The 18,575-nt window shown below is 37.7% G+C and overlaps 1 protein-coding gene and 1 long non-coding RNA gene across 9 annotated transcripts in view; one reads left to right on the top strand and one right to left on the bottom strand.

The window, feature by feature from the left end:
* The window catches only part of LOC111941366 (uncharacterized), a 298,151-nt gene extending 294,915 nt beyond the window's left edge, over positions 1 to 3,236 (bottom strand). Inside the window, exon 1 of one of the 2 annotated variants that reach the window (XR_015280904.1) lies at positions 3,011 to 3,236. This is a non-coding gene — a long non-coding RNA (uncharacterized LOC111941366). The remainder of the gene's footprint in view (positions 1 to 3,010) is intronic. The other variant, XR_015280905.1, reaches the window with a different exon arrangement.
* Positions 3,195 to 18,575, top strand: part of AP3B1 (adaptor related protein complex 3 subunit beta 1) — a 156,776-nt gene continuing 141,395 nt past the window's right edge. For 3 of the 7 annotated variants that reach the window (XR_015280900.1, XR_015280903.1, XM_023944629.2), the window contains exons 1-2: positions 3,195 to 3,521; positions 17,427 to 17,502. Coding sequence is in view for 2 of the 7 variants with exons in the window: in XM_023944629.2 (XP_023800397.2) it covers positions 3,391 to 3,521; positions 17,427 to 17,502 (207 nt within the window). In the remaining 5 variants the exon portion in view is untranslated. Of the gene's footprint in view, positions 3,522 to 13,139; positions 13,423 to 17,426; positions 17,503 to 18,575 lie in introns of those variants that run through there. The other 4 variants (XR_015280899.1, XR_015280901.1, XM_023944628.2 and 1 more) reach the window with 3 other exon arrangements.

The raw sequence follows: 18,575 nt of genomic DNA, 5'->3' as shown, positions 1-18,575 counted from the left end.
GTTTACAGAAGAGCTGTATAATAAAAGGAATAAAAGAGAATTTAGAGTCTCCTGATTTTAAGAGTTCATATGTGAGTTCCACTTCTGTGGATAACATGGTATTCTAAAAAGGAATAGAGAACTGGTACTTTTGAAAAAACATTCATTTGCTTTCATTACAGTCACAAATCTTGAATCACCTGGAGGGAGGCAGATTAAAGTGTTTTTTATGCTCAGAACTACTGGAAGCTGAGTTCATACCTCAGACTGAAAACCCATTATTCCAGGTTGGGGAATGAGCTCTTGGTGCTTAATTTTAAAGTAACTTACTATGTATCAGATTTCTAAATCATTACTGAATGAAAAATCATATTACAAGAAGTTTAGATTGTATCATTAATTATCTTTTATCAATGACATTTACAAGTCAAAACTCATACACATTTGTGTAGAATCTGCAATACTAGCACATTTTGCATATATGAGTCTATCAGCAACATGTACAGTATGAACAACACTTTTAGCAGCTTGACATTTCTGCTATATAGAGCTTGAGTTCCATTAAAAAAACCCATTAAAAATTCCATTAAAAATAATTTTCCATTAAAAAAATAATTTTCTTACCAATCTCCTGTCTTTTTCATGACAAATAATCTACTAATAATCTGAGCCACAAGAGGGCACACAATAAGCATTTGGCAGCCCAGCAGCCACAAAATGTATATAACTTTGTAAAAAAAACTGCAAAGTATCTTGTGTAAATGTTTCAGAAAGCCTAGAAAAATTAGTGTTTGTTGGATCTAAAAAATTACAGCTTGATAAGCAAAGTAAATATTTTTCCCCTCAAACGCAAGTGTATACACCACTGCGCATGAGTTTTGATGAAAATGCATATGCATTTATCCATACAAATATGTCTTCCCTTCTAGTGAGCCTTGGAAATTATTTCTCAGTGCAATTAACTTCTAAAAGCCATGCCCATGCTTATATGTGTACATGCTTGTACGTGTCCACTTATAGTTGTTAACATCTATGAACAGAAAGTAAGGAACCATGTAATTGCCAGACCCTGGATAAGTAGATTTGTGAATGAATGTAGATGATATTGTTTCAGAAAGAAATCTAATTGGAAAACTGAGAAGCAAAATCCTTTTATGTTCTCTCTTTTAAGTCCTGTCTGTTAATTTTCTTATGCTGCAGAAAACTTTGAAATATAGAATGCTGTAAGCAATGAATGTAACTGGAGAATTTAGATTTGGAGTAATTTGTGTTTCATGATTCTGTAATTTTGACATAATTGCATACTCGTATGAATTCAGTGTGCAAGTACTTTATCACTGCAGGGGGACTTTGAAGACGTAATTTAGATAGGAAAAGGCTCTTCACAACAGTTGTGGCATATTTTAGCCTAAAACTAGATCAAGAACTCTTAGCAAAAGCTCACAGTTAACATTCCTGATACGAATTTTCAGTTACACTTAATAAACCTTCACATAATATTTCTTTTCTCATTTTCAAGACTCTTTCAAGCTCTGCATCACTGTTACTGTTTCCTTCTCTACGCATATCACAGTCCCATGATCATCCACCTAAATATCCATGTCTTATTTTTCCCATTTGTACTCCCACAAATTACTCTTACATATTCTACATGTCTATTATTTTCTTTTCCCATTTAGTTTAAGATTACTTAAGTCGTACACATAGTAAACACTACATAGTAGGTATACAGATTTTTTTTTTGTACTTAAGGAGTAAGGAGTACATAGTGCTAATACAGCCTTATTTCATAGTTTTATACAAAGAAGCAAGCAGTTTTAACCTCTTGCCTCAGAGAACAAGCAGACAGTCTTAAAAGAAACTAGAATAAATCTACCTTACAAGCTGTTGACTTGGCCTCCTATAGATTACCCTTCCTACCCTATATGTGCCTGGTACACAAGTAAAAGACATAGCTAGCAACGTCTTCATGTAAATAAAACCATGTTTGGAGTCAAAGTTCAAGTGCTGTCTCTGTTACAGTTTGAAATAAATAAGCATGGTCTGAAAAACAGACAATTTCTAAGGACTGCTCACAGGAATTCTCATATCTTTCTGTTGGGAAAACTGGCTGCCCATTTTCATCTGGTTCAGACCCAATTCTCCACAAGCCTGCTTTGGTTATTGATCCTTTAAAAATCAGGGTGCAAAATCCTCTCTGGCTCTGTATGATTGAGACGTGTCTGCTACAAATCAAATCAAATCACTGGATGAACATCACTAGTTCCTGTGACAGTTTATGGTAGCAATAATAATAAATTTCTCTCTACTGAAAAAAAACCCCACCAAACCTATGCTGACTGTTACTGCAAACAATGCGAAAGGCAGAACAAAAATGGAAGTCTAAAAAACAATAGGTAAAATGTAAGGTCAAGAATATTCCTACTGGGACTTTCACATAAACCATGACTTTCAAAAAACAGAGCTACATAGAAGAAAAAAAGCTGTGAGAGGTCATAAAAAATTAGAACACTGGCACCCATAGAAGGCAGCTGTTGAGGACAACTACTTTTACAGCAGCCCCATACTCTTAATAAATCCTTAACTGGTAAATCCTTTTGTAAAAAGTTTATTTGCTTGGTATTCCCTCAGTTTCAATAAGAAAAGTACAAGTTGTTGAAAAGCAAGTTAAAAAGCTTTTTCAAAGAAATATGATTATTCTTCCCTCCGCTTTTTTTTTTTTTTTTTTTTTTTTTTTTTTCTCTGCAAGATAAAGAGTATTGATTGTGAATGGGTAACCTTTTGGAAATGCATTCGGTTCTAAGGACGAAAAGGTTGCACTCCACTAGCGTATGTCAGGAGATGGATTGAAGGGTGTTTTAATGAACACAGATTATTCCCGAGAGATTCCAGGAGGGGGAAAAGATGCACGTAGAAAAACCGGATTGTCAAAAAGAATAAGGAAAAACTTCCCTCAGAAGACTTCTAACTATGCTTTTATACTTCTGGCCTCTCATACGTAAACAGCTGCCTCTAGTCTAGGTTACCTTACTTCTATCATCAGCGTGGAGCACCGGCATTCGTAACGCGGCCACTAGAAACAACAAACGAGCTGATGCTCTACGCCAGGCTTTGCATTTCAAAGGGACGGCAGAGGCCCGGGAAGCACACGCCAAGGAGAGGCACTGACCACAGGCCCACGCAGCCCTTCCCCCGGGCCGGGCCGGGCCCGCTCCGCCCTTCCCGCGGGCCGCGGCTCCGGCCGCACGTCCGGGCCCGGCCGCCCCGCCCCCCGCCGCGTGACCGCCCAGCTTCCGGGGAGAGCGCCGGGCCAGCAGGTCCGGGGGTGCCGCGACAGCAATTTCGGCGGGGTGGGCAGGTAGCGGCGGCAGCAGGGGCACCGGGGCCACCGGCGGCACCACCGGCACCACCATGTCTGGCAACGGGCTCACTTACAGCGAGCAGGGCGGAGAGGCGGCGCCCGAGCTGGCGCAGGAGGCGGCGCCCACCGTGACCCCCTCGACTCCCGCGGCCTTCGGGCTCTTCAGCAGCGACACCAAGAAGTAAGGGAGCTCGCTGGGCTCTCGGGAGGTGCTGGGCTGGTGGGGCATCCCACGGGCAGGGACAGTTCCAGGGGCCCTGGCGGGGAAACCGAGCCTCACGCTTGACTTTCCTTGTGACTCCGCGGAAAAGTTCGCTTGCTTACGTTTAAAGTGTGCGTAGATAGTGGGTTATCTGCAAAGTCTTTTTGTTTGTTTGAAAAACTTCTTATCGTTCCGACAGCTAACCGCGGTGGAATTGTCCTAGTTCTGCCTTCAAATGTGTACATATATAAAGTGTAAAAAAAAAAAAAGTATTCGTGGGGGTTACAGTTGGAAATGTGGTGGATCTGGGCGAGGTGGCCAGCTCGCAGTGGGTGTTAACAGTGTTAACAGTGTCTTGTTCAGAAGTTAAAATGAGGAAATGGATAAGGAAAAAAAAAACCAGCCAAGTGCACTGGTACAGAAAGCTTTCAGCTCCTTAAAGTAAAAGCGAGTTGGAGAGGAAGAGTGTCCAAATGAAAGGATCAAAAGGTTTACTAAGCTGGAATTGTATTCTACAACAAATTGGAAATCCATTCCAAGAGCAACCAATAAAAAGCACCATAAACTTAGGTCTCATGTACATTAGAAAATCAATTGCTGCGTCTTCAGTTTGATTGTTCTGCACAAAGAGAACATCTATGCTCTGGAAACCTCGACTGATGTGTTTATTTGTGAGCCACAGCAGAGTAAATCACGAAAACATGTAGCTGCTGGGACTCTAATGCTTAGCTCTATGAAGCAGTAGCTGATGGGCCTCCTCAGTTTGCGAGATGAGTCTCATTTATTTTTCTCCTTCTGTTTTGCTAAATACTTCACTTTTTCATTCTGTTCCAGTTCAAATTTTCACTGCTGTAGTATAAATGCACTTCTGTGGATCTGTGTTTTAGCTGATTTATGTTGCTTGTGCCCTTCTTTTCATGTCACCTTCCACAGAAACAACTTGGCACTTTATTTCTAAACCATTACTTTGCTACTTTCATTTTTCTGCGGGCTGGAGGGTATCCTGTTCATTGATCACAGCCATAATTTTCTACATAACTCCTAAACTTAGGACTGTTTTGCAGGTGAAGTATAGCTCTGTTTATTAGATGTAGAAGCTGAAGTGAGTGATTCTACCTAAGGCTCCCCAGTGATCACAGGGAAATACAGCTCTGGGGTTCAGACATGTTTTGTACTTGAGTATGTATATCGATGTCCTTTAGTGTGGAAGAACCAGAACAACTTGTGATATGTGGGCATGCCAAATAAATTAATCGCTCTTCTAGGCTTGCTCTTATGCTTACAGGAGTGTAATCCTCTGAAGAAGTGACTTGAGAGGAAAACAGACATTTTGTAGCTTTTGTAGCTGCCAAGGAAATTCTTGCTGAAATAGAGTGTTATTCACTTCAGCTTAACACTTGCGTGGTTCAGCTCTGTGTATGTATTGGGTAGTTGAGGAACAGACACTGTGCAAGGACGGGGGTTTGTGTAATGTGAAAATTTGTGTAGTGTGAAAAAACCACTGGTCTGGAAGTGAGGGTTATTGTTAGAAAAGCAGACTGTGTGGCACTCTAGTTGAAAAATGCAGTAGTCATTCATCAAGCGTATACATGGTTTTTCTAATAGTTCACTCTAGTTATAGGGCAAAATCTGTTCATCAGAAGGCAATATAAAAGAGTACAGAGAAATGCAAGATGTGTCCTTGCAACTTGTGCATGAAGGTGTGGGTTTAGTGAAGTGTTCCACTGGTGAAATGAACATTACTGTTAGAGCTTTTTAAAGGTTTTTTGAGATCTCCCTAGACTGTGTCTCATCATTGCTGGTATACCCATGGCTGATATTGTTGTTTCAGTGCTTGGCAAACTTTATTATTGCTGAAAAAGGGGGATTCTTCCTTGGGGCTACTGATGATACAAGAAATACTTCTCAGCAGAGAGAAAGACATACATACATCACATATGTGATTCATGGCCCAGAACATTACTGCAGTAACAGTTGGACCAGAACCCTGCCTGTTGCCAGTCAGTCAGAACTATGTCATGTAGTTAATGTTTAAGTATCAAGATACTACTTTAAACGCTTTATTGAAAAAGTTCCAGTCTCTTTTCTTTGTGTTGTCTATCTTCTCCTGTTTGTCATAAAGAAGTAAGCCAAAACGGTTATCAAAATAATGAAGTTGTCTTCTATCTTGTGACAGAAGGACTGCACACAGAGGCAGACAGAGGCACAAACCAGTATTGGTAGACTTAAATCTGGAATCCGGTGTTGGTCTAATATAAATTATTTGTCCTGTTTTGTTTCTCACATTTCAGTGGGACTACTCTGTTAAAGTTCATCTCATCTGAAAGCTCTGAGCATCTGTTGGTGTAAAAGCCTATGTGTCATTCTCCTAAACCCTAAAACTACCTTTTTACCTTTAGCATTCGATTCTATCGTCTAACTTTTAGTTACAAATATAATTTCAATTTGATTAGTAAACCTAGTATTTTCAGTACATGCTGATGTTGTGGTTTGGTTTAAACATGTGCTATCAGTATTGAAAAATAACTTGTTTTGTCAAAATTTCTGCCCTGGTGACATCTGAATCTTGACAAAATGTAAAGTTTTTTTAAAGTTATTAAAGATAACTGTTTTTTTCATGATCTTTTATCTTAATATAAGCAAGGTGCATTATGTTGCACATACCATGTGCAAACAGTGTTTCTCATTAGATAATACACTGTATGTCGTTCCGATTGGGAACGGCTATAAAGAATGATACTGGACTCTCAAGGGAGTCTCAGCAGGAGAATTCCTCTAGTTTATTGCTTTAGCCCTGTCTTATAGACAGATACGTGGAAAGTACAGAAAGGAAACTCTTATTGGTTAGCAAAGTGCTACATCACCATCATTGGTCAGGGGCATACTACCCCCCTGACTTTCTCCTGCAAGGGAAACAAGAGGACAGACAAACAGCACCTGCAAGGCTGTTCAGTGTCCCTGAGAATTGTTTTAATTCCTTCTCATATTTTTCCCAGGCTACTTTCTCAGGCAGCCTGAGGAGCTGTGCGGCCTGTAATTTGTACAGGCACTGTGGTTCAGATTTAGCATCCATACACTGTACATACCCACTGCAGTGAAAGAAAATAGAAAACATAAAAATACAACTTTGGTCTGCTTCTGTGAGGTGACTGTACATGTTCAGGACAAAAGAGAGGAAGAAAGAAGAAGGGTTTTCTAATCTTTCTATAGTAGTATAGCATGTACGTAAGAAACTGATTTTTCTTTTTCCAATACCGGTTTTGACTAAACTGAAACTATTTGTGAATGGGAGATTTCATAACAAATGTGTTATACTGGTGCTAGCTTTTTCTGTGAGTATTTCATCCTGACTAAAGAGGCAAATAGAACTTGTTTTGTTTTGTTGTTTTGTTTTGGTACGTATTGCTTTTAAAGCCTTTTGGTTAGTTAGATGAATGAAGTGGATCTGGTGCTCAGAGAATGGAATTTTTAGCATTCATTCTGTAAAGCCTCTTAATAACTAAATAATCAAAAGATCTTGCATACCTGAGATGAGTTAGTCTGAACCTTCTTGTGTGGAAAGGGCCCTGTTGCATGACTGGAGGTGCCTGTTACTCTCCTTCCTCTCTTCCTCTTTCACACTTATCACATGAACTGGCCTGTATGGTATTCCTTTATACAACTTGTGTATTTATGTTTGAAGAATGTATTTGTGCGTCCAGGTTGGTAGTTTGACACTTGTCTTTGAATTGGTTATATTCTAGATATTCACATGTCCCACATGTTTCAAAAATAATTAAAAGGTGTCCAGAGTAACGGAAACAGAGAAGTCTTTGCCCATAACCAAAGTTTTCAGCAGAAAATTTGTAAGAGCCTATGGGTTGTTTGCATCTTACGGACAAGCTGAATCCAGCATGTGAGCCTCAAGCTATTTCTCTGTGTTCTAGGTTGATGGACTCCATGCAATAAGCACTGCCTAGTTGGAATCTCAAAATGTCCTGTTTAGTGTTGAGAAATACTATGTGAGTTGCATCACCTAAGTTAATATAGTATTTTTATAGTTACATTATGTTTTATTACATTATTATTGCTCTAAGTGGAGGAGCAAAAATTCTAACCACCTTCCAACATGTAAAAGTACCTGGAGAGCTAATTAGAAACACAGAATCCCTGTTAATTGCAGGGATACAGCTATAACTGCCTGCAGCTAATTGCAGGTGAACAGAGGATTTTCATATATATTAATCGCATTTTAAACAAAACTTGCCTGCATGTAAAATTATAATAATGCTTGGTACTTGAAAATGGTACAATTTCAGCAATAAAGATAGTTATTGCTTAATCTGATAACATGGAAAAACTTAGAGGTGGACCATAGGAGTAACATCAGATGTCAATTGTTAAGTACAGTATTGAAGCAGATGGCAAAATTTATAACACACGTTTTCAACTTTACTGATTTGCATCTTTAAACTGTATTTCTGCCAAGCAAAATACATTTTTAATTTATTAGATTTTTTTATTGCGGGTCTGGCTTACATGTTTTGTTGAGCCATTCGTCAGAAAACTCGGCAGTGCTGCAAACTCATTTTTCTTTGCAGAGTATTGCAAGCCTGTTTTGCACAGAGCTGAAAGTGGTGATTTCATTAAGATACTCATTCCCCAATTCTCTGCGCAGAAGACTTTTCCAAACCTATTGGAGCTAAAAACTTGCTTTCAACAGCTGCCAGAGGTGTTCTTGGAGTCTTAAATTGATCTAGTTTTGTCTTGGCATATTCTGTTCAACCAGTCATGGAGAGATTGTACATAGATTGCCATTTGTGAAATTCTTGGAGGAGACTCCAGCTCTAATATTCAAACTTGATGCATCTGCTAGCTTGTTGGCACAACTACTTTCTTTTTCCATCTGTTAAAATGGCCCTGTGCCCACCAGTATGGTGATATGCCAGTTTCAGTAGGATGTACAACCCAGCAAAAATGAATGGTTTGGATGAACTGATGAGTCTGCAAGTAAAATCTGAACCCTATAGTCAGTACAAGGATAGGAACTAAATGCAGTGTACCAATATGGGCATACAGTTGCAGAACACTTCTACAGCTGAAATCTGTCAGATCTGGTGGGAAGTGACATGCAGTGAATATGTTGTCGTTGCCATGACCTTGGCACATATGAGGATGCAAGTAATGAACAGTTGATTTGCTGCACCTCTCTGTAATTTAGTCATTATATTTTTTGGGTTTCTTTTATTTGCTCAGAAAGGCAAGTTTTACAGTTTCACTGTGGTTTCTGCATATTTACTGTGTTGTTATATATTTGCCTTAGACATTTGCTTTGATCTGCATCCTGAATGATATTAAATAGACATATCTACAACAGTTACAAAGCTGGAATGTTTTTAGTTCTGCTTTTTCTGGAGGCTATCCTTGTCTGTGACACCCCTTGTTTTGATACTTGAAGGAAACTGGAATGGTTTTGGCATTTTGCCAGAAGATGAACAGCATTGTAATGCTGTTAAACGGTGTTTCTGAAACCTGGACATATATACTTGTACTGAATAGGTTCTGGCAACACCACTTCTGTGGTGGTATCTTTCAAAAATGCCTTTTGTTACTATTTTTGCAAAAGCTGGAAAAACTAGGAGTTGGACTTAATGATCCTTGTGCGTCCCTTCCAGCTGAGAAGATTCTGTGATACTGCTTCTTACTTCCTTATAATCTCTTCACAGCTATGAAATGCTGCAAAGTGATCTCCCAATGTCTGCAGATTCTGAGTATTAGCTTCAAGACAGGCTCTAAGTTGGCACAACCATGTAAGTGGCAGCGTCATTCCCAATCACACTCTTCATTCAATGACACAGCCTTCAGAAAACTGTCTTCCACCAAGGAAGATTTCTCTCTGGCAGAAGTTTTCCTGCAGTATTGGTAGTGTGGGTACTATCAGAAAAGGTTATATGCAGTGCAATTGCAAGACTGAATCTTTTCATCCTTTCAGACAGCATTTCTTGTTGCTGGGTGAGATAGTGTCTGTAAATACTCTACTGACAGCAGGTAATTTAAGCTCAAATCACAGTCCGATCCAGAAGGGATTTCCAACTGTTTTGTCATACCAGCTGCCATGAGGTTAGAGCTTTTGAAATGTAGGTAGTTTATGTGCTTGCATTGATGGTAGTGATTGCAGCAGCTTACAGGTGTTGATGCACTGAGTTGCTCAAGTATTGCTCAGGTACTATCTATTCACAACAGAGAACTGGGAGATGCCTTTTAAATTTTTTTTTTACTTTACACTTTCATGTTTCCTTGATGAGAAGGAAGGACTATCGCTAACCATCCAGACTGCAACTGCTTTGAGAAATTATTGACAAAGTAACAATTAAATTAGTTAAATTATGCTTCAGGTCAGATTATGACTGGTTCTGTTCTCTGTGGCTCCCACCCTTACAGGATACTACACTTACCCTGATTTCCCTCACATCTCTAGTCTATCATTTAAAACTATTGAGTTTGCTTTTTGCATAATGTGATTCTTTTTCAGATTGAAAAACTAGGGGTGGCTGAAAAAGAAATAAATTCTTATCACAATTTCTCTTTAAACTCATACGATTCAAGGCTTCCTTGAAGTAGTAGTTGAATTCTGTGTTGTGAATTTGAAGTAAATATAGTGTTATAATGAGGAAGAGGATGGTAGTACTGAACAGCACCACAAGATGTCATTCAAACAGTTTGTGGCAAGACCAAAACACAGTGAAACTCAGATTTCTTAATTTCCTGCTAGAATAAAACCCTAAATCAACAAAATTAACTCAAATTGCAGCATGTATTTGCTGCCAGTTAAGATTTGGTGTTTTATGGGTCTGAAATCAATTTGCAGTTCCTCTTCAAATGCTAAATTCAAACTTGTGTAGAGTTTACACAATAAAATGACCTAGAATAAATCTATTTATTTTAAGGATTTTGCAGTGCCAGTAAGATGTCAAGAAAAAAATAATTTCGTTTTTTCAGGAAACATGGGATGTTCCCTATAACTTCATTGCTACTCAGGTGCCAAGAGTAAAAGTTACACTGCACTGTCAATGTGTATTTTCTTCTTCAAACTTGGTAACATCCACAGTATTTTGATTTTTATGTTCAAGGCAAATAAAGAAATTATTTTAGTATGCTATGGTTAAAAGTATGTCCTGCCAAATGAAGTCTCTTGAATGCAAGAAGAGTGCAATGGATATTGTGTAACTGAAATTATGCAGTGGATGGAAAACTTAAAACAAGAAATGCATTGTTAAAATTCAACTGTGACAGACTTTTGTAACTTCTGTTCTATAAGCTTTGTTCCATAATACCAAAACTGGTGAAGCTTGCTTCCTCCACAGAGGTGGATTTGTTTACATTTCCTGTATCTTACCTTGCAGTGCTATCCTTATATACAAAGACCTTCTGTCTCGCCAGGGTTTATTTGTTTAGAATTCACTTTCCTTTCCTTGAGGGGATTACAACTGTTCCCAAGATTACTATTGCATTGCTTTTTGGGCTTCATTTGCAGTTTTGATACTCATGAACCTTGTACTTCATACAAAGAAGGCTTATGATTAGTGGGTGACTTCTTTCAGTTACTGGCATGTCAGAACATGTAGCAAAATGTGTTAATCTATGGGTTTAATCTTACGGTGTTGCTAAAACCAATAGAAAATAAATGTGAATTTTACCAGAGTGGAGCAAGTGTTTTCCTAATAACAGTAGTTCAGAATATGTCAGTGCAGTGCCAAATGACATGCCACAGATTGTGGATTAATATTTTAATATAACCAGAAGTTTGTCATAGTTCCTATGGGGAGACAAAGTAACCGAGAGAGAGACACAGATTTATTGCTGATATAGCTGTTAAAACCTCAGTGATGTATAGTTACACATACCTTTTTTTCTGCAGAAATGGGTAACATTGCTCAGTGGAATCTGTAATCCTGGTCTTAACCTCAGCAAGAGGTTTTAGTGACCAGTTTTAGTGACCGAGTGTGTGCTGGCAGAAGCATGACGTATTCAGAATTTTTCTTTCGATGCTCTTTGCCGTAATCAACATGCAGAGTAAGATGATCAAAATGTTTTCTGGCATAGGATTTCAGGCTGTTGAAGCATAATCTTGTGACTGCCAAGATCAAAGGTTGATTTTTGTCTTTTCTTTTGTTTCCTATACTCCACGTACTTGCCACACCCCTACTCCTACCATATCCTTTTATCTTGAGGCAGTTGTAAGGATTGTGGTTTATTCCTTTTTTAATGGCAGGGGAATAGAACACAGAAGAAAGAACACAAGAACTAGACAAGATTAACTGGTGTTTTTTGTTTACATTCTGATAGGAACATCTCTAAGACTAATCCAAACTGGTAGGTCTGTCACTAGTTCTATGATATTCATACACTTATCATATCTACAAAGGTATAAAAAACACAGTGTTTTGATGTAGAAAGAAAAAAGTATATCTTAAATGTTACAAGTGTGAAATATAAAAACATAGAAGAAAGTTAGAAACTGACTACCTCCACTTAACATTGTCAGTATTATTCTGGATGTGTTTTGTGATGTCTGTCATGTTGTGTCATTGCAGATCTACCATGTGTGATACTTGCCATGAAAGTTAGGTGATGAGTTTGCTTTTCTACTTTACAGTTCCTTAGCTTTCAAATTCTGATACTGAGGAATACAAGCCTGATTACAAAGGCAGCTGGGAACTGATTTCTTAGATCATAGTTCATAGCACCTACTTGGTATTTTGTATAATATTTCTAATTACAGTCTATACCAGTGCTTTCAGCTTGCAACATTTGAGGACAATGGTCCTATATTGAAATAGATGTTAAGACACTAGATTATGGCTTGGGAACTCAAGGGAAATCTTGTTGAATTCTTAAAAATACATCATTGGGCAGACAGGTGGGAATCTTCTTGTTTTTCCGGGCTTTTTTGTTCTTGGAAGGTCATTTTACCTCTTCTTACTGTTAGGAAAAATGGCTGAGACTATATATTTATACTCTGGCAAAAGTTTGGTGTTTTTTGCATCTGCTGTTGTTGGGACCATTATATTCCTGCTTTGTATAGCTCCACATAATTTGTGAACTATCAGATTAGGCTTGGTGTTGCTCCTGAAGTAATATATATTTCAATCCTCTATAATATGTACCTAACTCTGTAAGGGTAAAAATCTTTCAAAGTTTTAGCGAGTAAAGGCAAAGGTATTGATGCAGCTGAGGGTTGCCTGCTGAGCCCCTGGCAAGTGGAGATAAGTGATAAAGAAAGTATTTGTCTAGGATTGCGTATTGAGGAACTGTCACATCAACATAATGAGTATAGAATCACAAGCCCTATTGTGACTGCAAAGCTTACATTTATGCTTTCTATTTTGAGGGATTTTATGTATGATTAATATTTCCAAAACTTTTTAATGATCAAAAGATGAAAATATTTTTACCGTAAAATAAACTGTATTACAAAAGACTGAAATGCATTTGCTTTTCCCATTGTTCATTGAGGCTGCTGATAAGAGTTGTTTTTGGAGGGAAATGACGTTTGAAATCTTGCGCTTATGGTATTTGTTTCTGGAAGTTAAAACAGCAAGGGAGTGGGTATCCTGTTACTTTGTAAGATTTTCTCTTTTTTAAAGTAGACCTCACTCTTGGCAGGCAAGCTTGGTTGAGTGCAGTAATTTTTCTTTTATTGGTTTTTACATACTTCACTTAAAAGAATGGAACAAAACTCCACAATGCTGGGCAAAATAATTGAGGTGTCTTGCTCTATTAAGTCTGCTCTTAAAGACAAAAACTTTGATGTTACACTGAAACCATATCTAACTGTAGAAGAAAAAAGGCTTGCTGCTGCTGGTGATCCATGTGGATGTATGGAGCAATATTTTACTCCGTAAGTAAATAATATTTGCTAATCCTGGATTATCATTTCTTATAAAAGATTTTTAAAAACCCAAATAAACCATCAGTTCAAGTAATAATTAATTTCCAGGTGGATTAATCAAAAACTTGTTGTTTAATTCCTGTTTTTCTTTCTTTATTTTTTTCCCCTGCTGCTTTTTTCTTATGGAAACAAGGCTCGCTGAAAACAGGTCTTCATATATAAGTTTCTGTGGTTTATATCATCCCAGCTGACAGTTCACAATATTTTAATTTGTAGTGTATGATAGAATATTTTCTATAAGCATTTGGAAGTACAATTCATCATTAAACACTTCTTCTGTCTTCACCTTAAATTCATCTTAAATTCACTTTTTTATTTCTTCTTGGTTTTTGTTACATTCTGGGAGACAGTCTTCAGTATTCACTTGGATCTTGTTCTGTGTAACTTCTTCCATTTTTGCTACTTGATCCTCAAGTTCAAATGATTATTTGTTTGTTAGCATTCTACCTTCTGTTGGTAATGAATCTCTCGCTTCTCATGGTAACTGGTCCATATGCTCAGCCTTTCTCTTATTCTGAGTCAATGTTTTTTTAAGTCAGTGGGCCATGCTCTCCCCCTGCCAAAATTGCCTTTTACCCAGTTGAAGCTGATTCCACACTGTTGCTGAGCTGTCTTTATGAGTTTCCTCCTTGTCTCGGGGGTTCTGCAAAATGTCCTTGTGGCCCATAAATTTTGCATTCTTTGTCCATCCTCAGGGGTGCATCCTTCTTCCTAAGGTTTGCTAACCTCACCCCTCTGGGGTCTGAGATCATTGAAATATGTCAAGCCCTATACCTTAGTAAGGCAATTATACAGACAAGTAATTTGTCTTTCTAACACACAGATCTCACTTCAAACTTGCTTGTTAGCTGCTATCCATTTCATATATTGAATCTCATTTGTTGTTGATTAGGCTTGAAAGTGTACAAAAATGAAGCATCAAAGAACATCCTTTCTTAAGAAAATTTTACATATTTCACATTTTGCAACAACAGTAGGAAACTGGAAGCAGAAGCATAGGATGCTCCATTAGAAAGGAACTTTCTAAATCTGGTCCTATCTTTTGCAGTGTAACTTTTCTTACCGTATCATAAAAATTCTCGCATAGGTAAGAACTACAACTTAAGCAGAAAGAATTAGAGGTCTCTGAATTTCTGCGCCCAGCTAGAGCAAAGTCTCGGGCAAAATACTTCAAGCTGATCAAAAAGAACTGAGATTTACTTGTTATCTTATGAGGAATAGGTAGGTAGGAATGGGCAGTTCCTATGGCCAAGAGTGATGGGAATAAAGAGAGCTGCCAAAAAGTAAATCAGAGCTATGCTTTCTAAAAAGTTAATTGCAAATGGAACTGTACAGAGAGATTGGAAGGTAAAAAGCACAAATTATTAATGATATTTTATGTATAGCCCCAAACCAAAAAATACTTTATTTCTGATATAAAAAATAACGTTATAGATCTGAGGGGAAAATATGGAGTGGCTAAAAGAAGTGTGATGATCTAGAGGTGAATACAAGCATCTTTGTGTAAAATCAGAAAAATGTAGTTTAATATAAAGAAAGGTATGCCTTTATCCTGGAACAGGAATGCTGACAATAGGAAAATGTGTGACATCACATCATTAGTTATTTTTAACAGACCTGTTAACCTTGAGTGGTGTTAAAAGTAGAAGGTACATTGTATGTTACCACTTGCCATGAGGAAGATGTCCAGCTATAGAGTTACTAAGCTGGTCTTAGCAGTATGCAAAACTGCAGGAAAAAATTGAATGGGACATACAATTTGGATGACCAAAGTACACAACCAAACAAATGTTGCAATAGAAGACTGACCTTACAGATCTTCAAACATGTCCAGGAACAAATAAAAACAGTAAAAACCTTTGAGTGCGATGCAGACAAAATAGGGAGTTACCAGTGATATTTGGGTAGGTGGTACTAAAAGCAGGCAAGAAAATTGAATATTTCTTTTTTTTTTTTTTTTTTTTTTAAGGTAAGTATTAAGCTGTCAAGTGAAGCAGATATTTACCAAATAGGGAATCTCTAATAGGCTGCTCCAATTATTTCATTGAACACTTGGTTTTGAAAAAGGAATTAGACTTCAATTGTAAGTTGCATGTAGGTATCCTGAATTTCACATGTCCTAGCTTAGCAGGAAATGCATTGATTGTTTTGTTAGTTTTTTTTCCCCCATCTAGTTGCAGTTCTTATGCATACTGAAATAAAGGCAATGTGGATTTTTTCATGGAGAGGCACAAAGCAGATGCCTTACTGGTTCTGAAAATATGAGGATATCTCTATTAGAATGGCTTTGTCCCTTGCAAGTAGGAAACGTACTGTTTGAAGGTTTATGACTGAATAAATGACAATATTTTGTCACTTTGTAACTAATTCCAGCTTTGGCTTACACCCTATTCTTCTTCTCTTACGAAATTCTGAGGGCAGTGATAAATCTGAATACATCCAGCTTCTGCATTCACATTTGAAATCTTGTCTGGATATATTTGGTCTGGCTGAAATGGAATTATTTTCCCTTGCAGCAGACTTCATCATGCTGTGCTTTGCACTGGTAGTGAGGAAGGTGTTGGTAATGCAGCAGTGTTGTAACTTGCTGAGCAGTGCTTACACAGGAGTCAAGACTGTCTCTCCAATATCCCCCTTCATTAGTAGCCTGGGGGTGGGCAACACCTTGAAGGACATGTAGCCAGGACTCCTGGCCCAGGCAGACCAAGGGGATATTCCATCGCATATGATGACTGGTCATCAGTAAAAGTGAAGAACAAGGAGAAGGGGTGGACATTCTTTTTTTCGGTTTTCATCTTCGGATCAACTGCTGTGTATACTAAAGCCCTGCTTCCTGAGGAAGTGTCTGGATACCACTTGCTGATGTGAACTAGAGAATAAATATTTCTGTTCCTTTGCTTCTGCATGCAGCCTTTGCTTTTTCTTTATTAAACTGTCCTTGTCTTAACACGTGAGGTTTTTTTTACATCCTATTTTCTCACCCCCATCGTGCTTCAGAGAGTGAAGGAATGGCTTGGTGAACATCTGGTATCCAGCCATGGTCTACCCAGTGTTGCCTTTCACTTGTGTGGAAGTTCACAGGATTTGTAAACTTGGAAAGTCTGCAGACTTCTTTGGAATAATGCAGTTTTCTTGAGATTCCATTTGGTGGTATCTTTCAGTAAATCAGTCAATCCAGATGTTGAAAAAAGCTGTTTCTTCAAAGAACCTTTATGTAAACTTTTGTAATCTGGAAGTACAGTTAGACTGTGATCTGTTTACACCTAAAAAGCCAAGCAGGATGAGGTTTCTTACTAGTGTTAGCAAATGAAGAGCTGTATCTACAAGCGAACATTCTTATTAGCTTGATATTTTTGTGGGAGAATTTTATTTCAGCTGTAAACAGTGCTTGGACATGGTATGTGTCTAATTATCAGGCTGTCTTACAGCTTGTAGAACATACTACAGATCGGCGGCTTTTAACCCTGAGGATAGGGGATAGCAATTCACAGTCCAGAAAGGCAGACAGGAGCACAAGGTTATATCCCTGATTCTTAGTGAAATTCAGAGCATACTGAAGTCTGGGTTTTTCAGTGATTTACATAAGCTTATATTATATTTTAACACAAACATGCCAACTTCTAGTTACTGCATCTGGCCTTCCCTGGGCAACAAGGGAGAAGTGAATGAATTGTTGGTTTAAATTAAGTTCTTCTTGTGCTTTAAGATTTCAGCCTTCGAGACAGGTTCAGCTAACAGCAGATTGAAGTTGCATGGTCTTACAGTATTGTTAGAATCTGATACATTATTTTGCTAAACAGTTATACACAGTGTTAGTAAATACAATTTAGAAGTGGGCAAGAGGGAGCAGTGCTTCACCATAAGTTGCTGAACTGATGCAAGAATATTAAAATGTTATTCTGGTTTGATTTTTTAGTTTCTCTAATTGATGCTTTACTGTATTTCTGCCATAGAAATGAAGACCTAAAACAGATGTTGGAAAGCAGTAAAGATTCTGCAAAGCTGGATGCTATGAAAAGGATTGTTGGGGTATGTTATTTTTTTGTTACTGTTTTTATTTGTTAGGGGGTATGGGATTTTATCATTATTTTTATTTCTTGGATGGGAATAATGCTTTCCTTTTACAGATCCTGTACCAGATTAGCATTTAAGTCTCAAAATGATCTTTAAAAGTTGGGATGATGAAATGGTCTTAACTTGGAATTTTTTGTAGAAATTGGTTTATCTGGATATATACAGTCATGTGCTTTTAAAATATTTATGTAACAGTGTCAGTATACCTGTAAACAATTATTTTCAGTGTGACCTTGAACAGAAATGGTTCCTGAAGAGAAGCTTCAAATTCATCAGGCTGGAAACAACAGGAATGAAATGAAAAATTGCATTTACTATTTTTATTTTATTAAATTGTATGAAGTTTTTCTTTTTTGATTGAGTATTTCAGGTGAATGGGTACCCATAGAGGTGATTAAATAATGTTTAACACCATTGTACGTTTAAACCCTATAAACAAAACTTCATGAAGTTGATAGTATCACTTTATTTCTTCTTAAAAGTATGGGAAGGATGTGCTACGGAAAATTGTTCAGTGTCTGCTTGACTTCTTTGTTTTGGGGCTTTTGAATTTGTTTTCTGTCACTGTTTCTTCAGTCTACCCTGGATGTGCTTTTTTATTTTGCTTGGGTTTTGCATACTTAATCCTGCCCAAGTATGTACCAAAATAAGTAGGTACAGGTGGTGTCATGTGACTGTTCTTTCCTCTGACTCCAGAGTCAGTTCTCCCTTCATGATCGATGAAGATTTTACTCAGGATGGTTGTTGTCTTTTTTTTCCTGTAATCCCTTAGTCTTGCCACAGACACAAGTGAGAGATATGGGTAAACTATCAACTGTTATTTCATAATGTCTTTCTTGGATTTGAGAAAGTTTTTTTGATTCATCTTCTCCAACATGATGTGGGATTGCTCAAGGGTTTGACCAGTCTGGCATAAAGATGTGCTGTTGCAAAAAAACATGGCCTCTGTAAGTGCCATGGTAAACTTTATATTCTTCTGCTATCATCAGGAAAGATTTTTTTTTTTCTGGTTATTACTGTGGGCAGGA

The sequence above is a fragment of the Cyanistes caeruleus genome, chromosome Z, assembly GCF_971803275.1.
Source record: "Cyanistes caeruleus chromosome Z, bCyaCae1.hap1.1, whole genome shotgun sequence".
In the NCBI taxonomy this organism is placed as follows: Eukaryota; Metazoa; Chordata; class Aves; order Passeriformes; family Paridae; genus Cyanistes; species Cyanistes caeruleus.
The sequence above is the reverse complement of the archived record's forward strand: the minus strand, read 5'-3'. Positions and strand labels throughout refer to the sequence as shown.